Source organism: Panthera uncia, chromosome E1 (assembly GCF_023721935.1).
Source record: "Panthera uncia isolate 11264 chromosome E1, Puncia_PCG_1.0, whole genome shotgun sequence".
NCBI lineage: Eukaryota > Metazoa > Chordata > Mammalia > Carnivora > Felidae > Panthera > Panthera uncia.
The window spans coordinates 39,615,869-39,641,392 of record NC_064814.1 but is presented as its reverse complement, the minus strand read 5'-3'; the positions used below and the strand labels follow the sequence as shown (position 1 = coordinate 39,641,392).

Genomic DNA, 25,524 nt, shown 5'->3' with positions numbered 1-25,524 from the left:
TTACTGGACTATCGTCATAGTTATGTTGCATTTGACAAAAATGCTTTGTATTACTATTGATGTTTGTGTTATTTTTATTAAATAGGTTTATTGCTGACAATCAAATGAATCATGCCTGTATGCTGTTTGTAGAAAACTATGGACAGAAAATAATTAAGAAGAATTTATGTCGAAACTTCATGCTTCATCTAGTCAGCATGCATGACTTTAATCTTATTAGCATAATGTCAATAGATAAAGCTGTTACCAAGCTCCGTGAAATGCAGCAAAAATTAGAAAAAGGAGAATCTGCTTCCCCTGCAAATGAAGAAATCACTGAAGAACAAAATGGGACAGCAAATGGATTTAGTGAAATTAACTCAAAAGAGAAAGCTTTGGAAGCAGATGGTGTCTCAGGGGTTTCAAAACAGAGCAAAAAACAAAAACTCTGAAAAGAAAAGGCCTAACCCCATGTTACGGACAAACACTGAAATTGTCATTCTAGGGAATTCAGCCTCTAGGAAGAGTTTTGTTTTTGTTTGTAATCATAGGTTTCAAACAGGCACTGTTAGATGAAGTAAATGATTTCAACAAGGGTATTTGTATCAGGGTTCTACTTCACTTCATTATGCAGCATTACATGTATATCAGTTTTATTGATGTCATTAAAACACTCTAGTTTGAGCATGAAAAGCAATACTTCAAAGAAAGTATTTTTAACTTTAACAATTGTCTTATGAAATATATTGAATTGATAAGCTAGAAATTATTTCCTATATTTAAATTACAATGTTTTTTGCATTTGTGACTGGCTGTTTTTCTACTTTGTAATTGTGAAACCTTTTCTTGGGGAGGGAAAATTGGAGTGTGATTCCCTTTTTTAAAAATTGGAGATTTCTTGAAATTATGTTGCATTATTATTTGCAATCAAACCTTGATCCTTGATTTTGAAATCATTTATCATTTTGGAATGAGATTACAATGAGATATTTTATCTAAGTTCATTTTACAATTTTAAAATAGCACTTCTTCATCTTATGCCTGTTTGAGGAAATGTTAATTTTTCATATAGTTGACAGTGAAATGTCATATTGGCTTACAAGGTTACTGACCATTTGTTTTTATGTGGATAATTTTATTGCATTGCTCACCCAGTATATTTTTTTAAACTTGAACATTTGCTGTTTTTTTTTTTTTTTCCAACATGGTAATCACATTGAAAGTTAAGCTGTCCGCATCTTTTCATTATAAACTAAGGGAAGAATGAGTTTGGGATTTTTAAGATGCCACTTTTGAGGAAGGAAATGTTCTATAAAAATGAACCAGAAGATGTTATAACTTGTTTTTTTTCTTTGCAAGGATGTCTTTGTAATGTATTTCATGATTAGAATATCCAATACAGATAAGCTGACTTGAATTGTGAGCAGTTTTGCCCTGTGAGATATGTGTTTTATGCACATATTTGCAGTTGGATTTTCTCCAACAGAAAGTGGTTTCACTACTGGCACATTAACAAGCACCAATAGATTTTTATTCCAACTCCAAGCACTGTGGTTGAGTAACATCACCTCAATTTTTTATTATCCTTAAAGATAATTGCATTTTCATATTCTTTATTTATAAAGGATCAATGCTGCTGTAAATACAGGTATTTTTAATTTTTTAATTTCATTCCACCACCATCAGATGCAGTTCCCTATTTTGTTTAATGAAGGGATATATAAGCTTTCTAATGGTGTCTTCAGAAATTTATAAAATGTAAATACTGATTTGATTGGTCTTTTAAGATGTGTTTAACTGTGAGGCTATTTAACTAATAGTGTGGATGTGATTTGTCATCCAGTATTAAGTTCTTAGTCATTGATTTTTGTGTTAAAAAAATAGGAAAGAGGGAAACTGCAGCTTTCATTACAGACTCCTTGATTGGTAAGCTCTCTACATGAGGAGTTACAGTCAACTCTGATCATGCCTCTGGATAGTGAATCTCGAGCATTTCTCTCGGGCTTTAATTTGCTAAAGCTGTGCACATATGTAAAAAAAAAAAAAATAGATTATTTTAGGGGAGATGTAGGTGTAGAATTATTGCTTATGTCATTTCTTAAGCAGTTATGCTCTTAATGCTTAAAAGAAGGCTAGCATTGTTTGCACAAAAAGTCGGTGATTCCCTCCCCCAAATAGTAATGAAATTACTTCTGTTGAGTAAACTTTTTATGTCATCTTATAATAAAAGCTGAAAAAATCCCTTTGTTTCTATTTATAAAAAAATGCTTTTCTATATGTACCCTTGATAAGAGATTTTGAAGAAATCATGTAAGATGATAAAGCATTTGAATGGTACAGTAGATGTAAAAAAAAAAATTCAGTTTAAAAGAACATTTGTTTTTACATTAAATGTTTATTTGAAATCAAATGATTTTGTACATAAAGTTCAATAATATAAAAGCTGTATTCTGTTTTGGTTTTGGTTTTATTATGCATTGTTAATGCGTATACTAAAATATTCTTTTGGCTATGATAGTAAGGATCCAGAAAAAGTACACCCACTGGTCAGAACTAGTAAGAAATTAAGAAAAAAAATTAATGTAAAATCCTGCTTTCAGTTCCAGTGACGTCAAATGCAACTAGTATGTTACTTATGGTAATTTTGGTAATAGTCTAAAAATATTTTTACAGTTCAATGGTATTGTTAACCTAATAGCTTATCCATCTCTGTGGTTTTTTCTTTTTAATGAAAAAGAATTTATCTTGGCCTTCAAAAAGCTCATAGAGGGGGTACAAATGAGAAATGAGGGGTGCCTGGGTGACTCAGCTAAGTGTCCGACTCTTGGTTTCGGCCCAGGTCATGATCTCGTGGTTTGTGAGATCAAGCCCTGCTTGGGGCTCTGCATTCACAGTGCAGAGGCTGCCTGGGATTCTCTCTCTCCCTTTCTCTGCCCCTCCCCCGCTTGCTGTCTCTCAAAAAAATAAACTTTAAAAGGATACACCGTATAATAAAGTTATATACTACATTCAGTGAGGTTAGTTGTTGAAGTTAACTCTGGACAGATAGGGGAAGCTTTACAGAAGAGTTGACAGTTCGGCTGCTCTTGGTTGGTAATAGCCTGTGGCCCATATGCAGGTTGCTGTCTTCTTTGAGCTGAGTGCCTCTGTGCTTCCAAAGCTTACTGTATGTAGTATCTTCTAAGCAGTTGCTTCGCCTTTCATTACGTTGCAAGGCCCATCTCACTGGCCTTAGTACTGCCTCACAGTTTTAGTTGGTGCTCAGATATTTGGTGACACGAACTCGGCTTTATAAGCCATGCTGTGGGTTTGGATTTCAACCAGTAGGAGTATTTGGAGATTACGGCACAGATAGGACACAAACCAACCTGTGTTTTTGGTGAGACGTGGCGGTAAGAATCTGGGAGGGAAGAGGCTCTGCACAGGAAGAATCAATCACTAGGATGCTACTGTAATAGCCCAGGTGAGATATGCAACAGCCCGTCCTGAGAAGCCCTCGTTCAGTGGTGTTGTGGGATGAAGGAGTGATGAGGCGAAGAAGAGTACTGCAGAAAGGAAGCAGTAGTCCTGTAGTGTAGAGAAGGAGTAAGCCACTTGAAGGGAGTGAAGTGCTTGGAAACAGTGTTGATGCGTTGAATGCATGGGAAAGGAGGCTTAGGAAGAGTGTGTGGAAAATGGGGCTCTACCAAGACAGGCAAAGAATTTGGGGGAGAATGGATGGGAGGCTTAAGCATGAATGCAGACTAAGACGAGACAGAAGCCAAAGATAAAAGTTACCAGAAAGGGAAAGAATAAGAGCAAGAACACAGATGGACTCAGCTTTGCTAAAGGAGGAAGTTTTGCTAATACAGTCATTAGAAAGTCACTACCGGCACATCAACAAGCACTCAAGACATTTCCAGTGGGAAAATAAGTTGGTACGAGTCGAGAGAGAGCAATCTGGTATGTTCTTTTTTTTTTTTTTTTTTTAAATTTTTTTTTCAACGTTTTTTATTTATTTTTGGGACAGAGAGAGACAGAGCATGAACGGGGGAGGGGCAGAGAGAGAGGGAGACACAGAATCGGAAACAGGCTCCAGGCTCCGAGCCATCAGCCCAGAGCCTGACGCGGGGCTCGAACTCACGGACCGCGAGATCGTGACCTGGCTGAAGTCGGACGCTCAACCGACTGCGCCACCCAGGCGCCCCTGGTATGTTCTTTTAAAATCATGCATTTTGCTTTTGCCCTAACAATTCCATCTTTAGGTAGTTATCCTACAGATAAACTAGAACGTGTAAAATGACAAATTGCTACCACTGTTGAAAACAGGTTAGACAGAAGTCATCAGGGAACCAGTTAAATGATACACTCCATATGTGGAATACTATGCAGCAATGAAAAAGGATCAAGGTTTTTTGCAACAATAAAGGGTACAGAACAGTTTCTAGCATGCTTCAAATTTAATTGAAAAACGAATATACCCCATTTGGTTATAGAATATGTCTGAAGAGTACATAGAAATAGCTGCTTTAGGGGAAGATAGCTGGAGTAGAGAACAGATGAGGAGTCTTTTCACATTGCCATTTTTGAAACATCTCAATTTACTATGTATTTTTTATAGTTCATGTTTGAGAGAGAAACAGCGTGCCAGTGGGGTAAGGGCAGAGAGAGAGGGAGACACAGAATCTGAAGCAGGCTCCAGACTCTGAGCTGTCAGTACAGAGCCCGACATGGGGCTCAAACTCACAAACCATGAGATGGCCTGAGCCAAAGTCAGCCGCTTAACTGACATAGCCACGAAGGAGCCCTAAGTTCTTATGTTTTTTTAAGTGTTTTATTTGGGGTTTGGGGAGCAGAGAGAGGAAGATAAAGAATCCCAACCAGACTCCACACTGTCAGCACAGGGCCTGACACAGGGCTTGATCCCATGACCCTGAGATCATGACCTAAGCTGAAATCAAGAGTTGGACGCTTAACTGACTGAGCTACCCAGATGTCCTCCAGTTTTTTTTAATCTTTATTTTCGAGAGAGAGAGAGAGAGACAGTACGAGCAGGGGAAGAACAGAGAGAGAGAGGGAGACACAGAATCCCAAGCAGTCTCCAGGCTCCAAGCTGTCAGCACAGAGCCTGACGCGAAGCTTGAACTCCCGAACCGTGAGATCATGACCAGAGCCAACGTCGGCTGCTCAACCGACTAAGCCACCCAGGCGCCCCTTCCTATAGTTCTTATATTTAAAAAATCTTTAAAAAATTAAGTCCAGACAATAGAAAAGGTAATTGAAGAAGGATGGTGTTCTCACTAGGAAAAAGGCAAAATGGGTAAGTGTGTAGCACAGAGCTCTGAGCACAGTAAATTTCTATGAAGTAAAAATATTGTCATTGTCAAAAATAGTTTCTAAAAATTCAATTTGGGGGCACCTGGTTGGCTCAGTCGGTTTTGTCCAACTCTTGACTTTGGCCCCCAGGTCATGATCTCAGGGTCATGGGATTGAGCTCAGCATGGAACCTGCTTGGGATTCATTCATATTCATTCTCTCTCTCTCTCTCTCTCTCTCTCTCTCCCTCTCCCCCCGCCCCCGCTCATGCTCTAAACTTAAAAAAAAAAATTTTAAATTCCATTTTATTAAATATAAATAGTATGCTGCTCCTAGAAAGGTGGAAATATGCGAGGTTCTGTTAATTACACCAAGTACCATATTAAAGGAGAGATCTCATTAATGGTTCCTGGTTGTTGTCAGAATGAAATTCATACTCTTCCTGACCTGACTTTATTTATCTTTCCAGTCTTATCTCATGTATGCAGTCTCCCCTCCAACCAAGTGGAGTACCAGGACATGGCAGAAGTTAAATACACATCATGCACTCTGTTGTTCTCAGGATATAGTCTATGATCCAATTCCTGGAGTATCTTGGGTTCCTATTTACTGCTTCCTATGAGGGTAAGGTTGATTTTTATAAAAGGCTAAAAACTCACTAAGTACATTCTTAGACAAGCCTAAGATTGTTACTTAAATGTCACATGGGATGAATCACTTTATAAAGCTGGTTCTAGAAAACAGGGTTGATACTGGACTATTGTATTTATCTTTTCCCATTTTTAAAAAAATACTTATTTTGAGAGACAGAGAAACCATGAGCAGGGGTGGGGCAGAGAGAGAGGGAGAAAGAATCCATGTTGAGCGTGGAGCCTGATGTGGGACTCGACCCCATGAGCTGCGAGATCATGACCTGGGTGGAAACCAAGAGTCAGAGGCTTAACCAACTGAGTCACCCAGGCGCCTATAGATTAAAAGCTTTTATGAGAGATTAGTTTTAGCGAATACAGCTTTTGTCTTTTAAGAAGAAAAGTACTAGGTCTTCATTTAAAAGTATTTCTCAGGGGTGCCTGGGTGGCTCAGTTGGTTAAGCGGCCCACTTCGGCTCAGGTCATGATCCCACGGTCTGTGAGTTCGAGCCCCGTGTCGGGCTCTGTGCTGACAGCTCAGAGCCTGGAGCCCATTTCAGAATCTGTCTCTCCCTCTCTCTCTGCCCCTCCCCTGTTCATGCTCTGTCTCTGTCTCAAAAATAAATAAACGTTAAAAAAAAGAAAAAAAGTATTTCTCAGATGCCCAGATATCAGGCAATGTAGGGTGTCGAGGAGATCCCACAGTTGTGTATTTCACAGACCAGTAATACACATTTTTCACATCGCTGACTTTTTGTTTTGTCGGGTTAGACGATTTGCAAACAACAATCAAACCTGACTGACGTCCACTGGCACTTTCACTTTATAAAAGGTCAGTACATAAAGAACAGGAGGGATTATTTCAGAATAAAGGATAGTCTTTTTAGTAGAATACATTTAGATTTGCAACAGAATTACTGTGGAGACTGACTTTTGGTTACTTTGGAGCAGTTGCTCCCAAATCTGCCTTTCAAATAGAACCATTCTGTTTCTTAAAACACACACACACACACACACAACAACAACAAAAAGCCTGATCTCCACTGATACGGATTACATCAGAATTTGTTATTTTTAGAAGTTCTCCAGGAAATTTTAGTATGCAGCCAGGACTGAGAACATCTGCTACAGTAGATACAAAACCTCAAGGAACTTACAATCTAGTGAGTTCAAAGCAGGTTATCACCAACTTAAATACCCACAAGGCCAGTGAAATGGGTTACGCAGCTGACTGTTACACCAACTTGGGAAGACCAGGAATAAAGTTTTCCAGACAGAAAATAAACATACAACATACAAATGAACAGGCAGCAGCAAAGCACCGAGACTTCTCAATACTAGAAGCTAGAAAGAGCGATGCCTTCAAGTTCTCAGGAGAAATGATCTCCGATCTAGAATTCTTAACCAGTCACCACCACTCAAGTGGAGGAAAAAGGAAGGAATTTCCACATCTCTTTCCCCAAAATCTTGCCTCCTGGGTAATGATTCCCAGGAAGTGGAGGAAATGCTTCACTAAAATAATGGAAGAATCCAAGCAAGAAGACCTGGAATGTGGGGAACAGAAAGGGCGGCACTGGATGCGAGCTGAGCAAAGTCCACGTTCCGGCGTGGAGCTCTACATGCATGTGGCTGCCTGAGCCAGGTTGGGAGACACCCACATGAGTGTGTTTCTGTCAGTAACAGTCGTCACAAGAGCTTGCTGTTACCAATAATTTAATACATTTCACTTCTTGACCTTGGACTAATCCTTCATGTAATAACAGAGGCCCTCAGGTGCTTGCTTTTACCCCTCTACAGGGAAATCCCTCCTAAGAGCTGCATTTACTTTTTCTATTTACTGTTCTATTTTTATGTTTTGACATTAAATCTATCACATAGCTTCAGAATTTATGCTTCTCCGAGAAAACGGAGTATCATGTCTTCCCTATTCCTCCTGGTAAACACAACTAAAAGTTCTGGAAAAAAATGTGAAAAAAAAAAAAAAAAGCCACCTAAGAAGACTCTGAAGATCCGGTCAACTGGCTCGGAATCTCAGAACCCAAGGATCAACACAGTGGTGAGTTCCTTGGATTTTCTTGTCTCGTGTATCCCAGAGCTGGGGCTGAGGAAGCCAGCAACCAGGAAATGCCAACAAAGAAAGACAAAAAAAGCCCCAACAAAAGCCTGCTCTCTCTAGCCAAAGGACCACAAAAGGGGCAGCCTTGTAAGACAGCCTTTAGCCAACCACAGCTCTCTTCCAGGCAAACGCTACTGTACAGGGTTGAATAGTGGCCCATAAAACAATATGCCCACATCTTGGAACTTGTGATGGTGGCCTCATTTGGAAAAATAATCTCTGTAGATATAAATAAGTTAAGGATCTTGAGATAAGATCATCGTGGATTATCTGGATGGGTCCTAAAGCCAAGACAAGTGTCCTTGTAAGAAACAGAAGGTGGCCGTGAGAAGACAGAGTCAGACTCCGAGATTGGAGTTATGCAGGGGCAAGTGAAGGAGTATCTGAAGCCACCAGAACCTGGCAGAGGTAAAGAATGGTCCCCTGTAGACCCTTTGGAGGGAGCACAGTCTTGCCAAAACCGTGATTTCAGGCTTGTGTCCTCCAAAACTGTGAGAATAAATTCCTGTCTGTTTAAGCCACTGAGACTGTAGAAATTTGTTATGGAAGCCCTAAGATTAACAAAAATAACTACAGAAAAGACTGTTTCCTTATCCTGGCCATGTTGGCAAAGGCCCGGGGTAGCCTAGACTTCCACATTCATGAGGCTGTAATGAGATACCCCAACACCTCTGCCAAGATGGTGTCAGAGAAGACCAAATAGGCAAAACTTTCATCCCACTGGGCAGCAAGGAAGCCACTTCCCACGGTGAGAGAGGAGCCTGGACCTCCACACCCACCACCAAGATCCCTCTCCCCCTCTCTTATACGCAGTCTTAGAAGAAGCCTACTGAAGAGTCAGGACTTCCACCACTGCTGAGGGGAATGAGGCCACCCCTGCTGCAGTGTCAGCAGGGGTCACAGAAGGAACGCCCCATGCCCATGCGACCAGTAACAGGCGTCTGGTCTCCTCCTGGCTGTCAACAGAGGCCAAGGGGAAGCTAATCTTCTACTCCACATGGCAGTAATGAGGCAGTGCCCACCACCCCCACCCCCCGCCCCAACTTCTCCCGCTGGAGTGGTATCAAGAGACCAGCTGAAAGAGATCCAAAGTCTCATAACATAATACAAAATGCCCACATTTCAATAGAAAATCACGTTGTATCAAGAACCAGAAAGATCTCAAAAGAAAGACAACAGATGCCAACCCCAGGCTGACAAAGCTATTTGAATTATCTGACAAAGATTAAAAAGCACTGTATTAGAGTTCTCCAAAAAACACAGAACCAGTGCACAATTAGAGAAGCTGAGAAGTCCCAAGATCTGCTGCCTGCAAGCTGGGAACCCAGGGAAGCCGGTGATGTAGTTCGTAGGCCTGAGAGCCAATGGTGTAGATTCCAGTCCAGATAGGAAGGCCCTAGAGCCAGAAGCACTGAGGGCAGGAGATCCATGTCCTAGCTCAACAGGCAGAGAGCGAATTCTACTTTCCTCTGCCTTTTGTTCTATTTAAGCCATCAGCAGATTGGATGAGGCCCAACACACTGGGGACAGCCACCTGCTTTACTCAAGTCCATCAATTCAAATGCCAATCTTTTCCAGAAACACCCTCACAGAACACCCAGAATAACGTTTTAATTAGCCATCTGAACATCCCTTTACCCAGAAGAACTGACACGTACAACTACACATCACCAGAGCCATGATTAAAATGTTTCAACAAGCAATTATGAACACATTTGAGCCAGATGAGAAAATGAACAGCCTCAGCAAAGAATATAAAAAATCTGCACGGAAACAGAAGATATGACTATGACCCAAATGGATGCTTTAGAGCTGAAAAATACAATAACCAAAATATATAACAAAGAGCTCAGTAGGGGCCCAAAAGTAGAATGAATGTGATAGAGGACAGATCAGTGGACTGGAAGTACAACAAGAGGAATTACCTAAAATGAACAACAGAGAGAAAGCCAGCTTCAAACAACCAAACAAAACCTCAGGAGTCAGTGGGGATATATGAAAGATGTAAAGTTTGTGTCACTGGAGTCCTAGAAGAAAAGGAAAAAGGGCAGGGCTGAAAAAAGTACTTGAAATAATGGCTGACAACTTTCCAAATTTGGCAAGAGATATAAACCTAACAATTCAAGAAGCTGAGGAACCCAAACAAGATAACCCCAAAGAATCCCAGGCACAGACACATCATAATTATACTTCTAGAAGAATGCCGAAAGTAGGTTCTTGGAACAGAAGGGAAATGGTAACGGACACTTGGAACATCATGAAGGAAAATAAAACACAGTAAACAGAAATACAGATAAATAACAACAGACACTTCTCTTGAGTTTTCTGAAATATTTTTTGTTAGGTCAACATTGACTATGTTCTAAATGTTTATAGAGAAAATATTTAAGAAAGATAATTACTGTACACGGGGGAGGATAAAGGCATGTAAAGATTATTTCACTTGAATGGATAAAACGATGACACCAACAGACTGGGAAGTTTTATATCCCCCGTATCCAAAAGTGGAGCATGGCTATTTCATAAGCGGGATACCTGGGTGGCTCAGTCGGTTAAGCTTCCGACTTCAGCTCAGGTCATGATCTCCCCGGTTCATGAGTTTGAGCCCCACATTGGGGTCACTGCTGTTGGCGCAGAGCCTGCTTGGGATCTTCTGTGCCCCTCTCTCTCTGCCCCTCTCCCACTGGTTCTCTCTCAAAATAAATAAGCTTAAAAAAAACAAAAACAAAAACTTGTTGTAAGCTGAAATGGCATAAAGTGAACTATATCCCCCGCTTTCTAAAAGTTCACATTATGCCACGTCACTTTACAAGAAGACCTACCTCAGTGAGTTTTCACTAATGCAAAGAAATCCAAAGAGGATTTATGCTTTTATGAAAAAAACCATTACCGTATTAATGTAGGTATACCTACATATGTATATCTGTAGAAACACACATACACAACATATATATGTAATGTATATGCTATACATATATTAATGTATATATACTGTGTATATCAATTGTGTATGTTATAAACATGTATTTTTAATATCTAGAACAATTACTAAAGAAGCTACAGAATGAGACACTCAAAAACACTATAGATAAGTCAAAATGGAATTCCAAAATATGTTCAAGCAACCCACAAGAATGCAGAAAACAGAAAACCAGAGAGAGCAGAAAACAAAAAAGAAAAGTGGCAAACTTAAATCCTGACAAATCAATAATAACAATTAAATATAAATGGTCTATATAGACCAAACGCAACTCAGAGACTGACGGAGTAAATTAACGACAAAAAACTGTGGCTCAGCTATATGCTATGGGAAACTGACTCCAAATATATTAATATGGAAAAGTTGAAAGCACAGGACAGAAAATATATATCATGTGAACATTAATCAGAGGAAGGCAAGAGAGGCTGGATTCATATAGATAAAGTAGACTCCGAAGGAAAGAAAATTATGAGAGAGGGACATTACGAAAAAATGGTCAGTCCACCAAAAAGATACGGCAATCCTAAGTGTGTATTTATAAGACAAAAGAGTTACAAAAGATGTGAGTCAAAAACTGATTGAATAAGAGAAGAAACGGACAAACCCATTATTACAACACCCCCTTCTCAAGAAGTGATAGAGCAACAAGACAGAAAATCAGGAAAGATATATATAGAACTCTACAAGATCAAAACATTCTACTCATTAAGAGTAAGATACGCAGTCTATTTAAGTGCCCAAAGAACATATACCAAAACTGACCATATGCTGGGATATAAGTCAACAAATATGAAATAATGGAAATCATATACACTGTTCTTCAAACACAGTATAATCAAACTAGAAGTCAGTAACAGAAAGATGGCAGGAAAATCTCCCAACACTCAGAAACTAAAAACACATTTCTAGGAAGTCCATGGGCTGAAGAGGAAATCTTGAGGGAGGAAAAAAACTGAGTTCAGCAATTTTGCAGGATACAAGATAAACTACAAAGACATATTCTATATATTAGGAATGAACATGTGAAAACCAAAATTAAAAATACAATACCATTTACAATCACTAAAATAAAATAAAATAAAACACTTAGGTGTCAATGTAACAAAACTTAGCTTGTATGCTGGAAACTACAAAATACAGGTAAAAGAAATCAAAAACCTAAATGGATGGAGAAACATACTGTATTCATGGATTGGAAGAATCAACATAGCAAGGATGTCAACTCTTCCCAAATTGATTGGTTTAACTCAATGCCTATAGAAATCTCAGCAAGATTTTTTGTAGATATAAACAACATATTCTAAAATCTACATTGGAAGGCAAAGAAACTGGAATACCTAAAACTTCTCTTTCACCTTTTTTCTTTTTTAAGTAATCTCTACACCCAACATGGGGCTCGAATTCACAACTCCGAGATCAAGAGTAGGATGCTCTACCAACCGAGCCAGCCAGGCGCCCCATTAAAACAACTTTTTAAAAGATGAATAAAAGAGAAGTCAGCCTACCCAATTTTAAAACCTTATATAGCTACAGTAATCACACTGTGTGGTACTGACAGAGGGACAGACCCACAGATCAGTGGAACAAAGAGCCTAGAAACAGGCTCACACAAATATGTCCAACTGATTTTGGACAAAGGGGCAACAGCAGTTCAATGCAGGAAAGACAGCCTTTGCTACAAACAACACTGGAGCAACGGATCAGCCATATGAACAGATATCTTCCTAAGTGAAACTTAACCTTATAAAAAATCAAAATGGATCACAAACATAAATGTAATAGGTTAAGCTCTAAAACTTTCAGGAAAAAACACAGGAAAAACTCTTTGGGGTCCAGGGCTAGGCAGAGTTCACAGATTGGAGAGCAAAAGCACAATCATAAAAGGAAAGATTAATAAATTCAATTTCATCAACAGTAGAAACTTTTATTCTGGAAAAGACCCTGGTGTAAGGATGCAAAGACCAGCCAGAGACCAGGTATTTGCAGACCATAAATCCAACAAAGCACTAGCATCTAGAACATATAAAGATAACGTGCTACTCCAACAACTGCTATCATTGATCCCATGGCTGATTCTTATCTACACCTGAGGCTTTCCCCGTAGTGTCCACTCTTCCCAGGAGCACAATGGTTATGAGTAGGGGCTCCAGACCTAATCGGGTCTGGGCTAGGATCCTGACTAGGCTAGTTACTAGTCTTGACCTTAGACAAATTAGTTCACATCTCTTGTGCCTAAGTTCTATTGTCTCTAAAGTAGAATAACAGTAATAACAGTACAGTATATATCATGTGGATTAAATGAGATAATAAATGTATTTTGAAAATTCAGCATTGTGCCTGGCACGTAGTAGGGGCTCAATAAAGATCAAGTCTTATTATCGTTTTAATTATCATCACCCAAACTCTCTCATCCCTCCAAGCATACAAATAGATTTGGAATACTGGGCTCCTTTATCTGTTTAAACAGAATGAGTTGGCTTTTAACAAAATCTTATGTTCACAGTTCAAGGGGGCAAAAAAAAAAAGCAGGGGCACCTGGCTGGCTCTGTCACAGTGGAGTATGAGACTCCTGATGCGAGACTGCTGGTGCGAGCCCCACACTGGGTGTAGAGATTACTTAAAACCTTTTTTTAAAAACTCTTATTATTTTTTAAAGTTTATTTATTTATTTTGAGGGGGGGCTAGGGGGAGAGAGGGGGAGAGAGAGAGAGAGAGAGAGAGAGAAAGAATCCGAGGCAGGCTCCACACCGTCAGCACAGAGCCCAACGTGGGGCTCGAACTCACAAACCAGGAGATCATGACCCGAGCTGAAACTAAGAGTCAGACACTTAGCTTGACTGAGCCACCCAGGCATCCCCAAAAATAAAATCTTAAAAAAACAAAACAAAACAAAAAAACCCCGCAGTATTTAAAGTAGCTTCAGAGTTGAAATTTGCAATCCACTCCTAACTAGAATTAAGTCAGGTTTTAGTCATTTTTGTGAAAAGGCAGATTCTAAGGATATAAATGTAAGATGTCGCCCTCCTGCAGAGGATAAGAAATAATGAGGTTCAATAACGAACTGACAAATGAAGGAAATGAGATGAAGAAAATAACCCATCCATATTCATTCAATCCAACTTTTACTGGACACACGTTATATGTCAGGCACGATGCTCAGTATCAGATACACAGAAGATAAAGCCTAAGTAACCCGACAACAAGTTACAATGATATTTGCATTAAAATGACTGGAGACACAAGAAATCCTTTCCTCCCTCTACTTAAAGGTAAAGATTAAAATTGGATTCATCACATCTCACAGAAGAAAAAAATACACACATTTAACTTTGAGGTTTTTATTTTGTTTCAGACAGCTGGACGAGACATCTACACTCTAGCACATCTTCTTAACGGTCACTAAACAGGTGAAAGCGACTTACTTGTATATAAAAAGGCAAGGGAAAAAGGTCATGATTGTCCAACAGGGAATGCGAATCCCCAAATAAATTATCTTACAAAAATATCAAACTTGCATTTCCACATTTCTACTGTTAAAAATGAAGGAAAAAAATTCACATTAAAAAAAATCTGTAGGCTGGTATAGCAAGTTAAGCTAATCATTTTTACACACTAAGTCCTTCAAATAAATATTTTAAACGAATTGAAGTTTTCCAAAAAATAGGTCAAGTATTTAGCCTATATATGTTTGGTCCACTAACAGACCGTTTATAAAACTGATATTAAACTGGACTGTAGCTCATACCCTATCAGGAGTAACACATACATCACTGAGGCTGGACATGCACATGTGCACATGACATACGTGTGAATGGCCACTGCTGTGCGTACTACTTCGTAGTTTTACCCTGTAAAAATCCTCCAAACTATCATGAATCGAACTGCAAGGAAAGAAAAAAGCAAGTACTTGCCTATCGTAGACATGTGCTCAGTAATTTAAAAAAACACAAAACCTATCACACTTTTGGGACTTCAAGATCACTGAACAGGAGATAAAATTCAATACTGCTTACAGATACGTGAATATGGACAGCATACTCAACACTCACGTGGAGAGCACACAAGTGAAGGCATATTACAGAACTCTGGCCTCTGGCTGGTCTAGTCCTGTTGTTTTATCCTAAAGTCTTACATGGCCTTGGATCCTTAAAAGATAGAGGTTTAATAAAATAATGTTACACTAGGTTTTTCTGTTCTAATAACCAGCTTTTAAAGAAGTACAGTAGAAGGGTACAGGGCTTTCTGTATCTCCTCATACTTTAAAAGCCAATTTGATTTTTATCGTGATGTTGATATTCCAATTAACACTACGCTAAAAGTAAAACTGACTGCACTACGGTTTTGTCCACAATAGTCAAATCTTTTCTTGCTAAAATGTTCCAAATAAATCCAGTAAACAATTTCCATTTTCAATGGCTTAACTGAGAGATGAATCTAACAATTTTTTTAACCAATTTCGACTAAACTGAGCTGAGGACAGCTACATTTAAAACCCTGCAAACCAAAGCCAATCATCCAAAAATCTAGAACACCAACACTTTCCATCCAGGATAGAAAAAGGAGCATCCAAAATAAAGAGAACCACAAGATTGATCCAGTAGCCAATCAAAAACCACTTCTCTGTTATTCGAACTAATAGTTACTCGAAGCTTGAAGTTTCCTCCTTCGTTATTATTGGTGGATCCTAGAGTCACAGCTTCAATGTCAAATGTGACAGTGGACCCAGAAGTAACTGCTGGCAACTGATTAGTCATTTCTTTTCCATTTACAAAAACTGCACCTAAAATGTTAAGGTAAAGAGTCATTTACATGTGAGCAATAATGAAGAAATGAACGGATTCTAGATTACTGATAACAGAGCTAATTTCCTAAGTCACATCAAGAAAACATTCTGGAACGCCAACTGGTCAAAGAGAATGCATCTCAATATGTTAATTAACCGCCATCCCCAAGGCAGGATAAAAAGTTAAAGCTTTAATCACATTTCAGAGTTCTGGTCGAGGGTGCTACTCTTTTAGAACAGAGACTGAGTTTCCAATGTGGATGGGATCAAAAGAAACTTGACTCCATTACAAGATTACATCCTGTGAAACAGAAAGACTGTTGTTGCACGTGAAAATAAAGAGTCTTTTTCTACCTACTGCTTGACCCATACCAGGAAATATTAACACATCTTCAGAGGGGATTTTAAAAGTGTGATTACGGTAGAGTAAGGGGCCAAAGAACCCTACGGAGATAAAACAAATTAAGTCAACACTCTCTTCGGTTCATCGATCTGTGTTGAATTTAGATGCCCTATATACACAGAATCCAGAGGTAGACTCCCTGGTGCAGATCCCACAGTCACCTCTAAGCTAAGGGAGTTTAAGCTGGTCACTTAACCTCTCTGTGGCTCAGTTTTCATCATCTATAAAATGGGTATACTACGACTCCCCACTTCAACAAGTTGTTAAAAGGATTAAATAATTTACTATTTATAAAGGGAACAGAATAATGCCTGGTATGTAGTAGCCATATAGGTATGTCATAAAGACTTGAACTTTCTTGTGTCCTGCTACAAATGTGTGATGTTGGAATAGGTTCAGATGTTACCACAGTAATTCATGTATTTCAAAGAGGAGAGCAGTTGTGTCTCTCTTACCATTTGTACTAATGCACACTGCTTGGTCACGCTGCAGAGAGTCATAGCCATTCTGTTTTTCTGCACACACTCCTATACTGTCTCTTCTGTCTGGTTGGCCCACAGTCTCAACTCTGTAAATGAGGGAGAAAGTCATTAATCTTTTTTTTTTTTAAATATGATCTCTAACAGTTACTAAGGTGAAAAAGAACAATGTCATCATAATTGCTCTTAGTAATAGCTAACAATGATTCAGCACTTCCTAAATTCCAGGCACTATTCTAAACATTCTGTATCTATCTGCCAATCACCTCATTCGATTCACATAACAAGCCATGAGGTAGGTAGTGCCTCATTATTACCATACCCATTTTATATGTGAGAAGAAACAGGATTAAAAAGAGGCTAAATACCCTGACCCCGATCGCGTGGCTGAGTGCTGGGCCCATGACGGCAACTCAGGCATTCGAATTGCAGGGTGTACGTTAACTACTTACAGCTGTGACGACGCATTTCCATTTTCTGTTCTGGCTCTGGACATATATTATAGAAAGCCTGTCATGTCATACTTGCCATTATAGTAAATGTGACTGTTACTGCCATCACCTAAACCTTGAACGTGAGAGTGTAAGCAATGGTTTGATTACTGTTTGTCAAGTTTTTAAAGCCTTTAAAAAATAGACACTCTAGTCTTTATCGAATGGATAATATAGTTACGAACATACTTTGCTTGGAGGACTTCATGTGTGGAAAGTTGAAGCATTTCTTTTTGTGTTTTAGTCTCAAAATACATCATCATGCCCTCCAGAAATAGGAAACTTAAATATATAAAGTCAACCTATATCTCTACCACCAGATGCATCTTTCCCTCTGTTCCAGAAAGCCAGACTTTGCAAGGACAGAAAAAGAAAAATTAGCAAGGAACAAGATGTAGCTTTACCACGGGAAGAGGTGATGATTTCTAGTCAGCAGAGCCTCAAAATGTCTTATGTTGCAAAGTGGCAAATATGCAAGATCAAGATAAATACGTAGGCAGGTTTCTGAAGTCACTGCACTTGTGAACTGGCGGCAGTCTTAAAGAGGACAGTGACGTCACCGTTACAGCAGAATTGGGAGTCCCAGTCCTCACTCTACCACAGAAACATGGCTTTCACAATGATACTCAGAAACACCTTTCTGAGCGCTCCAGAATCCAGTTAAGAAGTGGCAGTACCCCCAGGGGGGCACAACGCTGAAAACAGCTACACTGCAATGGGTAACAAGAGACATTTCACTTTCCCAAGTCAGTCCCTCTTCCAAGCTATCACAGCTCAATGCCTGGTAAGAACACCTGGCTTCTGACTTTTTCTTTGGGGGGGGTGGGGGGGAGAGGGAGGGAGGAAGGGAGGGAGGAAGGGAGGGAAGGAGGGAGGGAGGGAGGGAGAGAGAGAGAGAAGTGAAGGATTAATCCAGCATTCTGTTTTTTTTTTTTAATGTTTATTTTTGAGGGAGAGAGAGACTGAACACGAGCAGGAGAGGAGGAGAGAGAGGGAGGCACAGAATCTGAAGCAGGCTCCAGGTTCCGAGCTGTCAGCACAGAGCCCGACACGGGGCTCAAACCCATGAACCACGAGATCATGACCTGAGCTGAAATCGGATGCTTAAACAACTGAGCCACCCAGGTGCCCCATAATCCAGCATTCTAACTCTTTGGAAGGTTGCCTGAAGGACTAATTTCTGTGATGCCTCATTTGGAGAACTGACAGAGTGAGCATAGTATGGCTTTCCAAATGCTGCAAAGAGCAAAGAAATGTGAGTGGTGTGACTGGGAGAAGGTTCATAACTTCAGGCTTCTCTCCCTCGCGAGGAAGGGAGAAGAGGCGAATGTGCTTCTGCACCAACTTTTCATAGGGCTGCTCAAGGCAATGGTATCTGTCTCACTTGATGTGGGCACTGCTGGGGAGCTGGCGGGCTCTGGATACCTGGCGGCTACTGAGTACAAGAAAGAGGCAGGCGGCTTGCTGCTGTCACATCAGAGAACAGCCGTGGCACCAACAGGCACCAGAGGGAGCAAGAGACTATGAGCTCCAGAAAGACCCGCAACACTCAGCCCAGGAAAGTCACGTTCTCCCCAAAAAAAGGTTTCCGAGGCCCCCAGAATCTCTAGCTGGGTTCATGTGCGAGGGTCACCTCCTATACAAAACCAGATCATAAAAACTGTGAGAGGTGGCTGTTTTCTCATGTGTACAGATCCCAACACAACATTATAGGACATATAAAGAAGCTGGGAAAAAAGACCCAAACAAAAAAACAAAATAGGTCTCAAAAATATCCAAATAATTCAAAACAACCATCATAAAGATGCTCTACAAGCCCAAGAAAATAAGACACGAACAAAATGAGAATACCAACAAAGAGATGAAAAATACAAAAAATAACCAAACAGGTATTTTGGAGCTGAAGAATACAGTAAGACCTGAAAACTTCACAAGAGGAGTGCAATATCACACAATCAAACAGAAGAAAAAAACATCAAAATACAGGTCTTTTGAAATTATCCAATCACAGGGGAAAAAAGCATGAAGAAAGTCTAAGAGACTTACAGGAGAAGAGAAAGGGGCAGAATGTTCATTTAAGGAAACAATGGCTAAACACTTCCCAGATAGGAAGTTTTGGGAAGAAGCAGCCTACTGGACACCAACTAGGATGAACCCAAGAGAGCACGCTGAAACACATTACAAACTGTCCAAAGTCAAAGACACAGCGTTTAAAAGCGACTCATCATGTACAAGGAAGCTCACATAAGACTATCAGTGGATTTCGAAGTCAAAACCTTGCAGGCAAGAAAGGAGTGAGGTGATACACTCAAAGTGCTTAAAGGAAAAAAAATTCTGCCAACCAAGAATACAATATCTCAAAACTGTCCTTTAGAAAAATGAGGAAGAAATAGGCATCCCTACAAAAGCTGAGGGAGGTCATCCACAGCAGACTTGCCTTACAAGAAATGCTAGAAGGAATCCTTCACGTTAAAATGAAAAGACTGTAAATAGCAACATGAAAGTATGTGAAAGTATAAAGCTCCCTGGTAAAGGTAAATATATAAACATAGAACACCATAATACTGTAATGGTGGTGGATAAATCACTTTTAATTCTGGTGTAGAAGTTAAAAGGCAAAAGATAAAAAATAATATAACTAAAAGATGTTAATGGATATACAATATGAAAAGATGTATTTATGACATCAATGACATACAGTGTGGGAGTTGTTATCAGCTTAAAAGAGATTGTTATAACTATAAGCTGTTTTATGTAAGCCCCGTGCTAACCACAAAGACAATACTTTCAGAAGACACACTGAAGAAAATAAAAAAGGAATCAAAGCATGTCACTACAAAAAACAAAAACACAAAACAAAACAATAAAACACAAAGGATGGCAGCAAGAGAAGAAGAGAAACACAAAGCTACAAGCAATGACAGAAAGCAATGACAAAATGGCAATAATAAGTCCTTCTCTATCAATAATCACTTTAAACATAAATGGATTGGAGAACCTGGGTGGCTCAGTCAGTTGAACAGCTGACTCTTGATTTCGGCTCAAGTAATGATCCCAGGATCATGGGATCGAGCCCCACATCACGCTAAGCATAGAGCCTGATTATGATTTTCTCTTTCTCTCTCCCTCTATCCCTCCATCGCGTGCTCTCTCTCTAAAATAAAAATTAAAAAATCTAAATGGATTAAACTCTCCCACTGGAAAGATTGGAGTGGCTGATGAATATAAAAGATCCAGATACTCCATACAAATGGTAAGCAAAAGACAGCAGAGATGGCCATACTTCTATCAGACAAAATAGACTTTTATGTCACAAAATAACAAAAGAGGCAAAGAAAGACATTATATAATTAAAAAGGGTCAACTTACCAGGAAGAGATAACAATTGTAAACATACGTGCACCCAACATCAGATCAAATATAGAAAATGAACAATGAGAGAACTGAAGAGAAAAACAGTTACACAATAATAGTAGGAGATTTCAATATCCCATTTTTAAGAAAACAGAACATCCAGACAGAAAATTGATAAGGAACAGATGATTTGAACACTGTAAACCAAAAGAATGTAATAGACATATACAGAGCATTTTACCCAAGAGGAGTAGAATGAAGACATGTTCTCCACAAACACATGTGGAACATTCTCCTGGAATCATCATGTTAGGTCAACAAGTCACGACAAATTTAAGAATACTGAAATCACACTACATACATTTTCTGACCACAACAGAATGAAACTAGAAATTAACGGCAGAAGGAAAACTAGAAAGTTTAAGTACTTCATGCTAGAGGGCCAGGTATCCCACAGAACAATGGAAGCTTCATGTTTGGAACCCCTCAGACCTTGCACTATGGGTCTCTCCCTTTGGTGGATTCACATTTGTATCCTTTTGCTGTAACAAAACTCTCATCATAGTGTAGTGCTTTCCTAAGTTCTGTGAGTCATCCTAGCAAATTACAGAATTTGAGGGTGGTCGTGGGAACCCTGGGATTTGTAGTTTTCCATGTAGTTAGAAGTGAGGGGAGGCCTTGGAGACCCCTAAACTTGCAGCTGGTACCTAAAGTGAGGCTACGCTTTTTTTTTTTTAATGTTTGTTTGCTTAGAGAGCTTGAGCAGAGGAGGGGCAGAGAAAGAGGGAGAGAGAGAGAGAATACTAAGCAGGCTCCACACTGTCAGTGCAGAGCCCAATGTGGGGCTCGATCTCACAAAGTGTGAGATCATGACCTGAGCTGAAATCAGGAGTCGGACGCTTAACTGACTGAGCCACCCGGGCTCCCCTGGAGGACTATGCTTTTAACCTTGTGTCTGGCCAACTTGTTGCAAGTATACATTTTTTTAGTTATTAAACATTTTAAACCAAGAATTCAATTAAAATGTCTTGAAATTAAAGATAGTAATACAGAAAAGGTCCTCAATGCAGTGAGAAAAAAGAAATCCTAGGAAGAAAAAAACCCTCCTAATTTGAATAAATCACAAAGTAATTCCTAAAAGCATCTTACCAAAACAGCACGTAATAAATAAGACCAGCACAGCATAAAAAGTTTACAAAAGTTGCTCTGAAAATGGAATGAACCAGGAAAGTAAATAGTCAATATGCCTGAAACACAGAATTATTTTCATAGTTCACTAAGAAATAGAACGTAAGTTTAAAATCACTGAATTTTTAAATTACAAGACAAGTAGGGAGGACATTATATCCTAAAAAAACTACTGTAGGTGTTCTTTCACATAACAAGTTTTGTAAGAAAGTATATAAGAAAGAAAACTACAGGGCAAATGGGTGGCTTGGTCGGTTAAGCGTCTGACTCTTGATTTCAGCTCAGGTCATGATCTCACGGTTCGTGGGTTCGAGCACAAAGCCACTAGAAATGCATCCACTGCATAGACGAAAGTAGTAGAAAGTCCTAGGCAAAATATTCTGAGAAAGAACAGGGCCACAAAGAGGAGCAATTTCGATGGCAACAAGAAAGCTAATCTATTATCCCTATTATTCTGCACTTTGGCTAACTTTGATTGCGTTTAAGTGACACTCTTTTTATTATACAACCTCAAACTTTTTTCTTCACAGTGAATGCTTGGACAAAAATCCAAAACTTCAGTTGCGTCGCTAAGAAATATATGAAAAATACCCAGCTTTATGATAAACAGAAGAAATAAAATAAAGTTTTTGTTTTGGCCTAGCAGCTGCAGATGGAATAAAAACAGCCAGGTCTGCAGCTACATGAGTACCTCACACACTGCTGGGAGGCCTGCAAGTGCTTCCAGAACATAGCCAGTCAGTCTGTGTGTCACTAACAGGAAGACTGGCCCAAGAAGAGAGAATGAGCTGTGTGTCGACAAAGAGGGTCATGGCACGGCTTGACACGTCAGGAGTAAGAGAAAGAAGGGATGCCTTGTCAAGTCATGGCAAAGAAGGATTTTTGAAATATATTTGAAATAGAAATACGTTCCTTACCATACAAATCCTAAAATAGCTTTTATCCTGTCCCAAAACAAAACTGGTAACTTGAACAGTCCTTTATTATAGAAATTGGAAATCTTCCAACAAAGAAAATTCTAGGATGGTTAACTGGTGAACTCTACCAAACACTTAAGGAAGAAATAATACCAATTCTACACAAACAGTTCTGGACACAAAAGAGGAAGAAACACTTCCCCATCTCACTTTGTGAGGTTAGCCAAAACCAAAACCAAGGACATCGTAAGCAAAAAAGACAAATATCTCTCTCATGAAGAGACATAAAAATCCCCTATATTAAAAAATATATATATATTAAAAATCAAATTTAGTGCTAAAGTATATATAAAGAATAGCACATGACTCAGTGGAGTTTCTCTGGGGAATGTAAAGCTGGTTCAATGTTCAAAAATCTATCACTGTAATTCCCCATATCAACAGAAAAAAAACTGATTACCTTAATAGATGTATAAAAATAACTAGACCAAATGAAACACTCATTTATGGATAAAATTCTCAGCAAACCACAACCAGAAAGGAACTTTCTTAACCTGATAAAAGGTATCTACAAAAAACCTGGTGCACCCGGCTGGCTCGGTCAGGAGAGCATGCAACTCTGGATCTCGAGGTTTTAAGTGGGAGCCCACGATGGGTGTAGCGATTACTTAAAAATAAAATCTTAGGGGTACCCGAGTGGCTCAGTCAGTTGAGCACCCAACTCGATTTTGGCTCAGGTCATGATCTCACAGTTCGTGAGATCCAAGCCCCATGTCAGGCTCTGCTCTGTTAGCACAGAGCCTGCTTGGGATCCTCTCCCTCCCTCACTCTCTGCTCCTCCCCTGCACACATTCTCTCTCCCTCTCTCTCAAAACTAATAAATGTAAAAAACATAATTTATATAAAAAAACAAGTCTTAAAAAGCCCTCAAACCTACAGCTACCATTCATACTTAATGTGAAAGACTGAAGGCTTTTTTTCAACACTGCTATTCAGAATCATACTTCCTAGCCAGTGTGATGAGGCAAAAAAAAAAAAAAAAAAGAGAGAGAAATGACAAAATACTGATGAAAGACATCGTTTAAAAAACTAAATTGGGGCACCTGGGTGGCTGAGGTGGCTCAGTTGGTTAGGCATTTGACTTTGGCTCAGGTCATGGTATCATGGTTTCGTGAGTTCGAGCCCCGCATCCGGCTCTGTGCCGACTGGCAGCTCAGAACCTGCAGCTTGCTTCAGAGTCTGTATCTTCCTCTCTCTGCCCTCCCCCACTTGTGCTCTGTCTCTGTCTCTCAAAAATAAATAAACATTAAAAAAAGTTAAACAATAAAATCAAAATGTTGTCTTAAAAAAAAGAAACTAAATTAAGAAATATACCATAACCAGGGGTGCCTGGGTGGCTTAGTTGGTTGAACCAACTCTTGATTTCAGCTTGGGTCATAATCTCATGGTCTGTGAGACTGAGCCCTGCATCACACTCTGCGATGACAGTGCCAAGCCTGCTTAGGATTTTCTCTCTCCCTCTCTCTCCACCTCTCCTCTACTCAAGCTCACTTACTCTCAAAAAAAAAAAAAAAAAAGGAAAGAAAGAAATATACCATATCCATAGATTGGAACAATCAGAATATTAAAATACCAATTACTCCCAAACTGATTTATACATTCAAGGCAATCTCAATCAAAATCCCAGGAAAAAAATTTTTCTTAGAAATGGACAAGCTGAATCTAAAGTTAAATAGAAAGACACAGGAACCAGAATAACCAAAATAAAGAAAGAATAAAGTTGGAAAAAATCACATTACTTGATTTGATGACTTACTATAAAGCTACAGTAATCAAGATTTTAGTTCTGGGAAAGGAGAAACACATAAATCAATGAAACAGTCCAGAAAAAGTTCCCCACACTGTCAACTGATTTTTGACAAAGGTGAAAGGCGTTCAATGGATAGAGGACAGTCTTTTCAACAAATAGTGCAGGGACTACTGGACCAGATGCAAAACAAACACAATTCAACTCATATTTCACACATTATACTAAAAGTAACTCAAAATAGCTCAGAGATCTAAATGTAAAATTTAAAAATATAAAGTGTCTAGAAGAAAACATAGGAGACCTTATGACCCTGCATTTGGGCAAAGATTTCTTGGATACAACACCAAAAGTACTAGATGAACTGGTGAATTGTATTTCATCAAAATTAACAACTTCTCCACAAAAGACATTGCTAAAAGCCTCAGACTGCTAAAAAATATTTTCAAGACATATACTTAACAAAACCTTATATTCATCAAATTTCAGTAATAAAAAAAATCTTTTTAAACAGACAAGTGTCTTGAAAAGACACTTCACCAATGGAGATACATAAATGGCCAATAAGTGAACACATGAAAAGATGCTATCTTTTAGCTATCAAAGAAAAGAAAATTAAAACCACAGTGAGGTACAACTACATGATATAGACTAGCTGAACTTAACAGCCAAAAGTGGGGACGCCTGGAGCTCAGTTGGTTAAGCATCAAACTCTTAATTTTGGTTCAAGTCATGATCTCATGGTTCAAGATCACGACCGTGATCATCGGGCTCTGTGCGGACAGGGCAGAGCCTGTTTGGGATTCTTTCTCTCTGTCCCCTGCTCTCTGGCTCTCAAAATAAATAAACAAACTTAAAAAAAAAAAAAAAAAAAGCACAAATGGAGAACCTGGGTGGCTCGGTCTTAAGCATCCAAGTCATGATTTTGGCTTATGTCATGATCTCATGTTTGTGAGATTGAGCTCGAAATGGGGCTCTGCACTGGGCATGAAGCTTGCATAAGATCTTTCTCTCCATCTCCCCTGCCCCTCTCTCCTGCTCACTTGTGTGTTTGCTCTCCTTCTCTCTCAAAAAAAAAAAAAAAAAAAAAAAGAAAAGAAAAA

General features: G+C 39.2%; 2 protein-coding genes and 1 long non-coding RNA gene across 5 annotated transcripts in view; 2 read left to right on the top strand and 1 right to left on the bottom strand.

The window, feature by feature from the left end:
• The window catches only part of SUZ12 (SUZ12 polycomb repressive complex 2 subunit), a 46,790-nt gene extending 43,465 nt beyond the window's left edge, over nucleotides 1-3,325 (top strand). For all 3 annotated transcript variants that reach the window (XM_049637878.1, XM_049637877.1, XM_049637876.1), the window contains one exon: nucleotides 86-3,325. In XM_049637878.1, the coding sequence (XP_049493835.1) occupies nucleotides 86-431 (346 nt within the window). In that variant the 3' untranslated portion in view covers nucleotides 432-3,325. The remainder of the gene's footprint in view (nucleotides 1-85) is intronic.
• Nucleotides 3,326-15,260: 11,935 nt separating this feature from the next.
• The window catches only part of CRLF3 (cytokine receptor like factor 3), a 42,118-nt gene continuing 31,854 nt past the window's right edge, over nucleotides 15,261-25,524 (bottom strand). The window contains exons 7-8 of the mRNA XM_049637881.1: nucleotides 16,641-16,753; nucleotides 15,261-15,779 (exon numbers count right to left, since the gene is read on the bottom strand). Coding sequence (XP_049493838.1) covers nucleotides 15,523-15,779; nucleotides 16,641-16,753 — 370 coding nt within the window. The 3' untranslated portion in view covers nucleotides 15,261-15,522. The remainder of the gene's footprint in view (nucleotides 15,780-16,640; nucleotides 16,754-25,524) is intronic.
• On the top strand, nucleotides 16,932-18,799 carry LOC125927515 (uncharacterized). The gene is made up of 2 exons (XR_007459359.1): nucleotides 16,932-17,939; nucleotides 18,107-18,799. It is a non-coding gene; the product is annotated as an uncharacterized LOC125927515 (long non-coding RNA).